The sequence below is a fragment of the Marmota flaviventris genome, chromosome 11 (genome assembly GCF_047511675.1).
Source record: "Marmota flaviventris isolate mMarFla1 chromosome 11, mMarFla1.hap1, whole genome shotgun sequence".
Lineage (NCBI taxonomy): Eukaryota > Metazoa > Chordata > Mammalia > Rodentia > Sciuridae > Marmota > Marmota flaviventris.
The window spans coordinates 29010241-29022883 of NC_092508.1; the positions used below are offsets into that span (position 1 = coordinate 29010241).

The 12643-nt window shown below is 35.3% G+C and overlaps 1 protein-coding gene across 1 annotated transcript in view; it reads right to left on the reverse strand.

Annotated features, from left to right (window-relative positions):
* The window catches only part of Adam23 (ADAM metallopeptidase domain 23), a 164187-nt gene that overhangs the window by 64519 nt on the left and 87025 nt on the right, over nt 1-12643 (reverse strand). Inside the window, exons 5-9 of the mRNA XM_027941896.2 lie at nt 11850-11932; nt 10313-10376; nt 6135-6207; nt 5293-5366; nt 3624-3689 (exon numbers count right to left, since the gene is read on the reverse strand). Coding sequence (XP_027797697.1) covers nt 3624-3689; nt 5293-5366; nt 6135-6207; nt 10313-10376; nt 11850-11932 — 360 coding nt within the window. The remainder of the gene's footprint in view (nt 1-3623; nt 3690-5292; nt 5367-6134; nt 6208-10312; nt 10377-11849; nt 11933-12643) is intronic.

The following is a 12643-nucleotide window of genomic DNA, read 5'->3' on the forward strand; positions in this document are numbered from 1 at the left end:
GTGTTTTCCGTGGGATGATTATTCTAAATCCCAATGGCAAATCTCTAGACATTAAAAAATAGATGGATCAGATATTCTGCTTCAATTTCACTTTCAACATGGGAATTTAAGTACTCCAATCCATGTTTTTTAATTTACTACCTCTTTGTGGCAATCATATTTAAAAACTATTTTCACCTCAAAAAGGGATCTTTTTCTAAAAAGAAAAATATTCTTATAAAATGACACACTCATTTGAGACTATCAAATATAGAATTACAGAAGAATGGAATGTTCTTGAAGAAAAAGAATAATATTTAGTTTTGTTATTCTAGAAGTAATATTTCTTTAAAGAATAGAAAACATCTTAAGTAATTTCTTTCTACCTCAGGCATTATTTCCACCCCAAACCAGAAGCTTTGAAAAAAAATTAACATGTATTTCCTCTATATATCAGTTCACATTACAGTTCTTTATTTCTGGTTTTAAAAACAGATAAACTGCTTGCCTAGCATGTGTAAGTCCCTGGGTTCGATCCTCAGCACCACATAAAAGTAACTAAAACAAAGGTATTGTGTCCATTTACAACTAAGAAAATATTTTTAGAAAATATCATTAAAATATTCAATTTTCAGCCTTTACCCTTTTAATAATAATTAAAATAAGATGAATTACCAATATTTATTGGTAAAAAATTGAATTTTGAACAAAAAAAAAGTGATAGCCGTAAAAGGTAACTTTATCACAGAATATACAATATACTCTACAGAAGTTTTCTATGTATAAAGCAACATTTTAAGAAGAGTGCTATTTCCTTACATGTAAGATAAAGATAAGATTATATAGGGGCTGGGGTTGTGATTCAGTGGCAGAGTGCGCGCCTAGCATGTGCAAAGCACTAGGTTCTATCTTCAGCATCACATATAAATAAATAAAATAAAGGTATTGGGTCCAACTACAACTAAAAAATTATAAATAAAAAAGATAAGATTATACAAATGTTCAACATTTTAAAAGATGAAAAAAATAAATTCAGGGCAGCTAGGGGCATAGCTCAGTGGCGTAGTGCATCTGAGGGCATGCACTAGGTTCAGGGATCAATTCCCAGCACCTCAAAAACTAAATGAATAAATTTAATATAAACAATATCTAAATTTTTTTAAGTTTTCTATGTTGTAGAATTACTGAAAGCTACTCTCCGATTGACAGCCTTGTGTACTTTTTATACATAGTATGGTAGAACAAGAGATTTGGAATTGCAAGTCAAGGTTTGAGAACCGATTACATAGATTACTGATTATTTAGGAATGTACTTTGTACAATAAAAGGAATTACATACATTTTAATTATTATATACACTGCTTTAAAAGTATTTGCATAATGGGGCTTTAGGGAAAACTTAGGCTTTTTGTTGGCAGGTGGAAGGTAGCAGAAGATTGAGCTACATCCCCAGCTACCCTTTTTATTTTTTATTTTGACACAGTTCTTGCTATGGTAGTTTAGGTTCTCACTAAATTACTGAGGCTGGCCTTGAACTTGTGATCCTCCTGCCTCAGTCTCCAGAGTCACTAGAATTATAGGCATGCACTACTGTGGCTGGCAAGCGTAGGCTTCTAAAGCCATAAGTTCAAAAAACATGCCACAGTGCTCAGATTTGAGAAGTTGCTGGAAAAAAAAATCTCAGTATTCCAATCAATAAAAATAATTAGATGAGAAGATTACCTTGTTAAGGTCCTACAGAAGCTCATATTTTAGTCTCTATTACATGAAATCACTGCCTACATATCTATCTGGTTTTCCTTCTCACCAGGGAAGACCACTTCTGAATTGTATGTAAGTCTGATAAATTCTGCTTCTTTTTTTTTAATTTTTTTAAGTTGTTGATGGACCTTTATTTTATTTATTTGTATGTGGTGCTGAAAATCAAACCCAGTTCCTCATGCATGCTAGGCCAGTGCTCTACCACTGAGCCACAACCCCAGGCCCAAATTCTGCTTCTTAATTGTCACATCTCAAGCAATGTATTTAAAGCCTACTGGCATAGAAAATAAATCCACATACAAAACTAAGAGAAATTCTATGGAAAGCTTCATATTCAATACAACTGAATTGTTATTTGATAATTAATTTAAACATCCATTAAATAGGAGACCCAAATGTTTAAATATAAGTCATTTTTTTTTTAAATACAAGCTTTAAAAGGAGTTCTCAAATAGGGTCTACTAATTGGAACTTCAAGTTGTCACTTTAGCAAGAAACAACATTATCATATAATCTACCAATCTAACATTGGTTTTAGTTAGAGTAAAATAAAGACTTAAAGATATGTGCAAAGCAATCTGAATTTTTGTTCCTACCTTTTACAAGGTTTTTACCCGTATCTGACTTTCAAACATTTTTAAAAAGATTCTCATCTTTATAAAGTCTTTCCATAAAGGCAACTTCATTTTCATAAAAACAAGTACTCTTAACATATGCAATTTTTAGAATTAAATTACATAACTATGACAGAAATAACAGTGGCCTAAACAGTTAGGGGAGTGTGGAGTAGTGCTGGCGCCAGCGCCCAGCAGCACACAAGAGCCACCTGGACCCAACCTCTCCCAGCTCCCTTCAATTAATGATCTCACCTTGGTAGCCTGAAATCAACCAAAGTCTGACTATTTATTTACATTATGGAGATCAGCAAATGTTATGTAAATCAGTGCTTTTTCCCCGGGAACTGGGTGTTACAATTTATCACATACCACTAGTATTGGACATAGCAGCCTAGAGGGTCTTCCACGAGTCCTGGGCTTTCACCCAGGCATTTTATCAAGGAAATGGTTAGGTAGAGTACAGTTAAGAGTTTTGACTTCAATTTGAAGAGAGGTAAATGGAGAGTGATGGGTGTTTCTCATATTTCCTTTAAGTGTTACTGAAATGACACATCCAAAGATACTGTACTTCCACAGAGCTAACAATAGAGATTATTCAGCTTTCCATTGTTCAGTGAAATAATTCATTGGTTCAGATAGTCTCTTTAGATAGACCTTTATTATACTTGCTTATTTATTACATTTATTCACAAATAATAAGCTAAAAATAACACATTAGCAGAACAAAGGCAAGAAATAGAATAGAAAGCAGTGTTCAAAGGCATAGATGAAGAAAAGTAGGAAATGAGACTTTTTTTTTTTTTTTTTTTGGTACCAGGGATTGAACTCAGGAGCATTCAACCACTGAGCCACATCTCCAGCCCTATTTTGTATTTTATTTAGAGACAGGGTCTCACTGAGTTGCTTAGTTCCTTGCTTTTGCTGAGGCTGGCTTTGAACTCGCCATCCTCCTGCCTCAACCTCCCTAGCCACTGGGATTATAGGTTTGTACCACCACGTCCAGCAGGAAAGAGACTTTTTAATAAAGTCAAGTGAAAGATGTCAAATACTAAATCTATCCATTATAATCCCTATTAAATAGAGGAAAAGTTTTTAGAGTTGTGGAAATTCTATAAAACCCAGTCAGTGTCTCCAAATACCAAGAAATCAAGTCTTTTAATGCTCAAAAAAAAAAAAGTAAAATGTCTAAATATCTTGGTTTTAGTAATTAACAAATGTACTCAAGTAAGCTATTGGGTATAAAACTTGGTGATTCTGTATTCTTACCGTTTTGTGATCATTAACAATCATAAGCTCCAAATATTTCATTTCTTCAAATACACCACGAGAGGGCTGTTAAAAATAAAAATATTTGATAAGAATAGTGATTGACACAAAATTTCTCTAATGCTCAGTTGTAGAGAACTCTATCAGAAATCTGGAAATTGGTCAAGGAAAAAAAATTTTATAGGTGACTATGAAGTATTATTAAACACTCCAGTATTCAGAAAGGAACTATATTATCATGAGCCCATTTTAGTTTTAGATGGCTTTAAATACAAAATTATTCCATACAATAATGTATAGCACAATTCTATCAAAATTAGTAAATTATCAATTTCTTTGGCATTAAAATGTAATCAAAAATATTCAATCTACTTAAAGTGTCAAAGAGAATCTACTTAAAATTCATTTCATATGGATAACAAATTTTAATTACCTCCCAGAATATCTGAAACAGTATCTATTTAGATAAACAGAAACATTAGCTTCTCTGGAGTGCAATTCTAATAATAATGTACCAGTTCTGAATGACACAACTTCTGGAAGGAACAAACATTGAAAATCATTGTATTCTAAATTCATCTAAATTTTAATTATTGCCAGAAAATCTTTTAAGAGTAAGCCCTCATTTAGACTTATTTATTTTTCATACACAGTCATTGATCAATTAAGTGGTAGACCATAGGGAAAGCAAAGCCTATATAAAATGCTACTGCCAACAGCCTCTTCGAGAGTAACTACAAAGAAATTTCTAAGAATAAAAAGTGTGTATCTATAATCACCATAATACCAACACAGGCTCATAAAAGAAAGGCTTTAACCTTGAACTAAGTTTTTGAGGGCTGGTGGTCTAATTTTTTCACAAAAAAATTCATTCAGGAAAACGTTATCTAAAATGTGCAATTTTCACTATAATTACCCATTAAGTTATCTAGTAAATTACCATGCAATCTATAAGCTGTGGAATTAATTCTCGGTTACATGGTACCCACCATGTAATTACTAAACAGTCCCCGTCATTATGGCTTTCTAATCTATTATGAAAAAGACGAGGAACATAATTTCAGATACAAAACCCCTCTATATTTATCAATATGTGTGAGGTACACAATAGTTGTTAATCATGTAATTATTTAGTAACTGTCATATCACTAGTGTTCAAATAGATTCATTCCATTCTTTTCTGAAAAAACACATCCAGCTTCAAAGTTTGTTATAACTAAGTTCTTAATTTGTAAGAAATACACATAAACATAATTAGACAATGTTTCAAAACCTAACTCTTCCTGCATTTTTGTTGACAAAAAATGTTTTATGTGATGCTATATAAGCCATATCACCTCCAGCCCAACCTGCAAGAAATCGTCCTGTACCTTCAACAACAACAACAAAAAAATACTATGATTTTCCTTAGAAGATACTTTGATATAGAGCAAAACCAGTACATTTATATAACATCGGGGGTTCACAGGACACAAATCAGTTTGAATAACTAACAGGGAGGGATATATAAAAAGCAACATGCTGATAAGTCATGGGGTTTTCTCCTTCGTGTTTTGCTTTGAAGAGAAAATTTCCCAAATCAAAACTGTTCTAGGGACACAGCTACTGCACAGGACAGGCACACAACCTAAGGTAGACAGCCCCACGAGTGGCTCAAAGTCACACTCACATTCACGGCTCTCTTCCTCCTTTTCAGCCACTGTAATTCAGACAGAAGGGGCCACTGGTCGTTGCTTTCTGTACCTGTGTAAGAGAAAAATGAACACCAAAATTATGCTTGGCTGCATTCCAGTGGATGTTTTCAAAATATGTGAAGGAAGAGCAGCTTGATAAGTCATCACAAAAATGGGATAAACTAAGGAGAAAAAGAGTACACTGTTCATTAAACATTTCACACCCTCATGGCCAAAAAGAGGGTTCAAACATGTGTTTTTTTCCAAACATCATGAAAAACAGGGTGTTCAAGATTCACTAGAAATATATATTTGGCCTACAACCACATGATAATATCTGAACATCTGAGAGAATTCTACTATGCTTCATTCATTTTAGAATTAAACATAATGTATGACATAAGCTTTTGCATAAATTATTAAAGACTTCTGACACTAATATACAGGAATAGCATCACGTAACCCCACAAATTCAAAAGCAGCCTCTGCCAACATGAGCACGCTCATGATGCCTCAGAAGCAGAGCCTAAGAGGGAGGTGATAAGAGTTGGACAAAGAGATACACATTAGGAAAATTTAAGGATGGTTCTTGGTGTGAATCTCTTTTCTCAGTTCGATCACATTCTCTGGTTCCCAGTGCAGTTTTACCCCAGGGGTTTATATTTCAGTTTTTCCATCAAAATGACTCTCGGTTCACTCCACTGCCTTCCACAGTCTCACCCCCAGAACTCAGAGTAATTCCACTTTCCAGCAAGCCCACATGTCTGGCCTGAGTGTCTGCAGAGTTCCACCAAGTCCAACCACATAAACTAGAATGGCTATTTTAATTAAAACTTACTGAGATTCTTCATTTGCTTGGAATATTGTCCCGCCAAGGTTTTCTGGATGATATGTGGTCGACCTGTGCTTTTCTGAAATGAAAACAATGGTAGGCAATAAAGCAAGATGTGAACAAGTTATTATGGAATGGTGTGAGAACTTTCTCTGATGTCCTTCCTAAAACAGAAACATGTATGTCAAACTTTAAGCTATCAAAAATGAAAAGTATATGTCTCATTGAAATGGTAATTTTAAATAAAATAAAGCATCTTCCAATATCCCTGTTTAGATAAAAGCAGAGCTTTAATTATTAGCTATTTTTTAAGCCTTACCTTCTTCAAAGCTATGAGTAGGAAATTCTCAAGAAATAAACACAAAGGGTCAATAAACATATGAAAATGCTGAATGTTAAGTATTTTAATATTCTTTCAAAACCTAAATTTAAAATGAATGATATGCCAATTTCTACCATTAAGTTAGTAAAGATTTAAAAATTGTCATATCCATAGTTAATTATTGTTGCAAGGAAAAAGCATTCTTCACACATTGTTTGTGGAAGGAAATTGGTATCATAGTTTCAGAGAAAATTTAACAATGTCTATCAGAAACCTTGAAAATACTCATGTCATTTGGCCTATAAATTACACTTTTATGAATGATTTATTACCATTACTATTACTATTAGCTTTTGTTATGGCTTGGATATGAAGTGTCCCCCAAAACCTTCTGCGTTAATGCAGGAATGTCTGGAGGTGAAATAACTGGATTATGAGTGCTGCCACCTAATGGGTCCATCCTAGCTGGCATGGAGTGGGTGGTAACTGTAGGCCTGTAGGGTGTGTCTAGAGGAGGTAGGTGAATGGGGCCATGCCCTAGAAGAGTTCAGCTTCCCTGTGGCCCTTCCCCATCCCTCTGCTTTTTGGCTGCCATGAATTGAGCTCTTTTATCGCACCCTTCCGCTATGATGTTCAATCTCATCAGAGTAATAGAGTTGGCCAACCATAGACTAAACCTCTAGAACCATGAGCCAAAATAAACTTTCCTTCCCTAAGCTGTTCTTGTTGGGTGTTTTGGTCCCAGTGACAAAAAGCTGACTAACACAGCTTTCATTACTGAGAAGATAGTAGGTGCCAGGCAATATTTAAATACATATTACCTAATTTATTCCTAATTTAAAATATATACACATAGTATATATTTTATCCTTATTTAACAAGTAAAGATATTGAGACTCAGAGATACTTTGAGTTAAATTATATTGTAAAATAATGATCCAAAGGCTGGGAATATAGCTCAGTGGCAGAGGGTGAGGCCCTGGGTTGGGTCCCAGAAATGGCAACAGCAACAATCATCATCATCATCACCATTATCCAATCAATTTATTTTAAAAAGTTTGGAAATATATCATTGAAAAATAGGACAAATCTATGCAGAAAAATAAAGATAAGTTATCTTTGAGGATGGATAGATACTATTTAATTAAGTATTTCCTTTGCTTTTCCAAATTTCCTATATTAATTTAATAATCAGAAAAATATTTATAAAGGAAAGCCTTCTTCACAGATTACATAAAAGAAAATAATGAAGAATTTTACTATTTATACTTTCCTTGTGATAGAACATGGATTTCCAATGGAAATATTCTTTCTGTATCATTTATTACAAAGCATAGTAAAATTAATAAAAATAATATGGACATAAAGAAATCCAAATTCACTGGGTGTGGTGGCACATGCCTGTAATCCAGTGGCTTGGCAGGCTGAGTCAGGAGGATGGCAAGTTCAAAGCTAGCCTCAGCAAAGGCAGGCACTAAGCAACTCAGTGAGACCCTGACTCTAAATAAAATACAAAATAGGGATGAGATGTAGCTCAGTGGTCAAGTACCTCTGAGTTCAATCCCCAGTACCCCCCCCAAAAAAGAAAAGAAATCCAAATTCAATATTACTCAGCCATAAAGAAGAACGAAATTATAGCATTTGCCAGCAAATGGGTGGAAGTGGAGACTATCATGCTAAGTGAAATAAGCCAATCCCCAAAAAACCAAAGGCTGAATGTTCTCTCTGATATACAGATGCTAACACACAATAAGGGCAGGTGGGCAGGAAGAACAGAAGTTCATTGGATTAGACAGAGGGGAATGAAGGAAAGGGAGTGAGAATAGGAATAGGAAGGACAGTAGAATGAATCGGACATAACTTTCCCATGTTCACATATGAATATATGACCAGGGTAACTCCACACCAATACAACCACAAAAATGGGAAGTTATACTCCATGTATATATAATAGGTTAAAATATACTCCACTGCCATGTGTATCTAAAAAGAACAAACAAAAAAATGTGGGAAAAAAAAAGAAATTCAAATTCAAGTAAACACTTGATTCTAATAACAGGTGAAAAGAAATCTAGAGTAATAAAATTCACAACTGGATCAGCAACACAATTTTTTAAGCTTCAAACACTGTTCCTCTCCCTCTACCCATGGTGAGGACGAGAACAAACCATTACATGAACAAAAGGCAGGCAGTAGGAAGGCAGGCAAAAAGAGAAGATAATAAGCATGTAACAATCAGCTCCTGTATTATATAATTATGGGCCTAACAACATGAAAGCAGTTCTTTAAACATTATGATAATCATAGTTTACATACACACAAACCTTTTCAGCATTTTAACATGCACCATAACATACATTTATTAAATCACCGAATCTGCAAAATTACCCTATTAGGGATGCATTGTAAAATTATCTCATTTACATATTTTTAAAACTCTAAGGCTTAGAGAATTATTATTTTGGATTGTTTGTTCTTTGGGGTTTTGTTTTTAGGATAAGAGGGCATTAATCAAAGCCAAAAATCAAAGTGATTTTATTTTTCCTGAATGAGTCCAAAAATTTTGCTGCATATGGACTATTTCTCTATAAATGGAGTCAGGGGAATAACACTTTACTTAACCTAAATATCTTAATCTAGGTTCCATTTTCTTTACCATCTGGCAACTTTGAAAGTAACTAGGTTTAAAAAAATGATACGGGTTTATTCAAACAGCAACCATTTACAATTTAGTAACTTTTCTGCCTCAGATTTGGAAGGTATCCCATATTCCCATGTACTTTAAGAAAAAAAAAAATGTTTTCTGCTCCCCAACAAATGACTGCAATATTCTGACTCTGTCATTCTCAAAATATTATTTTTTTTCCTTTATCAGTCCTCTTCACTGATCTGACTTCCCTACTGTTACCTCTCAGGGTCTCCTGCCACTTCCCCCTATTCAGTCCTCTCCAACTTCACCATGTCCCCCAAAGCTCCCTGAACACATTAGGCTCACTCCTGCTTCACAGCCTTTTGTATTTGCACATCTCCTAGAATGTTCTAATCTCCTTAAGGTCTTTATTCAAAACACCTTCTCCATGTGGTCTTCCCTGCTCGCTGCACATAATGTTTAACTCTCCTCTCTCCCTGGCTTCATTTTCTCTCCTTAGCAAGCATCATTATTTAAAATGCCACACGAAATTACTTGTTCATCCTGTGTGTTCCCATCTGCCCCTGTAGACTAGAAGCTCCATTAGGCTGAGGTTCTATGTCTATTTTATCACTAATGTATCCCTAACACCTAAAATAGTTCCCAGCAAGTAGTAACACCCTCCATACACTATTTGATGTCTTTTAGGTTTGGTCACATTCTATTAGTGAGCCACATGACCAAGATTATGTGATTTCTTATCTAGGTCACACTGGTGTGTCCATGACTAAACATTATTTTCTTCCCTATCTTGAAACTTACACTTTGTATCATATAATCAAATTCCCTCATTTTCAGGGAGCAGAAATTAAGTACATGGTTAGAACCACAATTATCTAAAGGAGACTGTGAGAGGGAAGTTGGTTACCATTTCGTTTTGCAGGAGCAGGGCTACTGCAAAACGAAACGACTCCTGATCTCACAGTGGACTAGAAGAAACTGGCCTGGCTACAGAAAACCCTAGTTGCATGCCTCTGATTATTCCTTATTGGTATGTGGGCACGGCACATGCAATGTAAGCTTCAAAACTCATGGGACCCTTCTAAGTTAGAAATAAGGTAATAAGGATAAGCACACTTTGAAATCTACATTTTCTCTTACTGCTCGAAGGCAAAGATGCTGAAAAAGTGAAACACCACAGGGAAACTGATGTCCCATGGCAGTCAGGCTCACCTCGTCATGAGTCAGCTCCAGCGGCTCTATCATGTACACGAAGGTACTGTCTTCAAACATCCCACTGTAACAAGAGAACCCATAGAAGGAAAGAATGAGCGAATACCGCAAAGGCAAGAAATAAAAAGTCAGCTTCCTAATAGTGCCCTCAAAATAAAGAGTGCATCTAAACCAACACCTTTATAACTGTTCCAAATCCAATTCACATATCTGTATAGAATCCCACTGTGTCCCTCTGCTAGAAAGCACACAGGCTACAAGAAGTGGAAAAACGCCCACCAAGAGTTAAAAAAAAAAATTATTCCTGATAGAATTAGTTTCTAAGAGCAAATGGGCAGATGAGAACATTAATCTAGGATGACTCCTGTGGTGGCAGTATCTCAGGTTATTTTAGAATCGTGTACAACTTGTACAAATTTCTTAGCTTGCAAATCCAGTGTCATCTAGAAGAGAAATGACAGGCCCTCATATAAGAATCATCCAGAACCATCTGATTTTGAAGAGGAAAGCAGACGTACACTTATGCTTGTAAATGGTGAGTACATTTCCATCAAGCGGTACAATTGTGTCATTTACATCATATTTAATTATGACAGACATGAGGTTTTTAATATAAAGTATGAAAAAAGAAAACATCTCAAAAGCCTTTCTCATCACATGGCTGAACTAGATGTTCACATGAGGTGCTACTGTGTTTGGGTCCAAAAGTGCTCACAGATGGTTTTTTTAGAGCCTGCCTCTAACTCAAGACTCGAGTGCCTCTCTTTATCGTTCCACCCTTGCCTGGCTAACTCCTAGCCATACATAGGTTTGACCCAACAGCTGCTGCATCCTCTGGAATATGCCTCAGGGAGCCTGCCTGAACTGAGCTCAGTCACTCTTTATCCCTGCTGCTTGGACCCTGAATATTCCCCAAAGGCCCGTATGTCAAAGGCTTGATCCCCAGAGTGGTGCCATTGGGAGGGGTACAACCTTTAAGAGGTGTGGCCTAGTGGAAGGTCTGTAGGTCATTGAGAACATGTGGGACCCCAGGACCATTTTCATTCTCTTGTTTTTCTCCTGTTCATGTGATAAATAATTTTATGGTTCCACATGCTCCTACCATGAGATTACCACCTCCAAACAGGCACAAAGCAATGGAGTTAATCAATCTTAGACTGAAACCTCCAAAACTTTGAGCTAAAATGAACCTTTTCTCTTTATAAACTGGTTATCTTGAGGTTTTTGTTATGGCAACAGAAGTTAAAAAAAAAAAAAAGAGCTAATGTGCTCTTGTCCTTTCCCTTCATAGCACCTACCAAAATGGTAATTAAATATCATCCTGTGCAATCCTTTGTTTAATCTCTGGATCTTCTGCAAACCCTAATTTTTAAAGAGAGAGAAACTCTGTATCCCTGTGAACTACTCCATATCCAGTCCCTAACATGGAACTGGCACAGATGATCACTAAAATAAATATCTGGGGGAAAAAAATAGAAAGGGTGAACAATGAAGGCAAACTTAGAGGGAAAGAGGGTCCAAAGAGATCCCCACATACTGAAGTCCATTGCATGTTGACAGAGCCACCTTGGAGTCTTTGACACCTCTGATGCTTCCATGGTAGTAACAGTGCTCTCCACCCTACAAAAGAAAAAAGTTTGACTGATCATATTTTATGCACTGAATATCCCTCTTTGGATGATTCTATAAAGCAAAAACAGACAAACAAAATCAAAGATGGGAATGTATGGGCACTATGTATTAATCTATGTATTAATAATCCTAGAAACTAGTCCTATGTGGAATCATGAATGAGACTAGACAATTTTTAAACTTTTCTATAAAAGTATGTGTGCATTAAATTTAATGAAGGAGTAAAGGCTCTAGTGGGAATAAAACCAATGTAAGTGAAAAAAAAATTTATTTACATTTCTTAAGTATGTATTATAGGAGCAGATTCTTACCAGATGTTACACAGCTGTTTCCTTTCTCCCCTGCTCCACTACCCCAACCTCCAAGCCAACCATTTTTAACTCTTCAAGTTGTTTCTTCTTGTGTTTACCTATGCATTTTTAATGGAATATTTATATGGCTATGTCCTGATGATTTATTTCATTTTAGAATTATCTTCCTAATACAGACTCATGAAAACTCCTCTCACCCTCAATGCATTCCAATACACATCACCAGTTTTTGGTTAAATCCAAATTTAAGGTTTATATTATGACTTTGCAAATATCTTTCACAGCTGTGATACTATAATTACATTTTCTTTCTTGCCTCCATTTAAGTTTTTTAAAGTTTTGCTTCATTTTCTTGTTTATTTTTTCATGTAGTTAGCATATATGCATC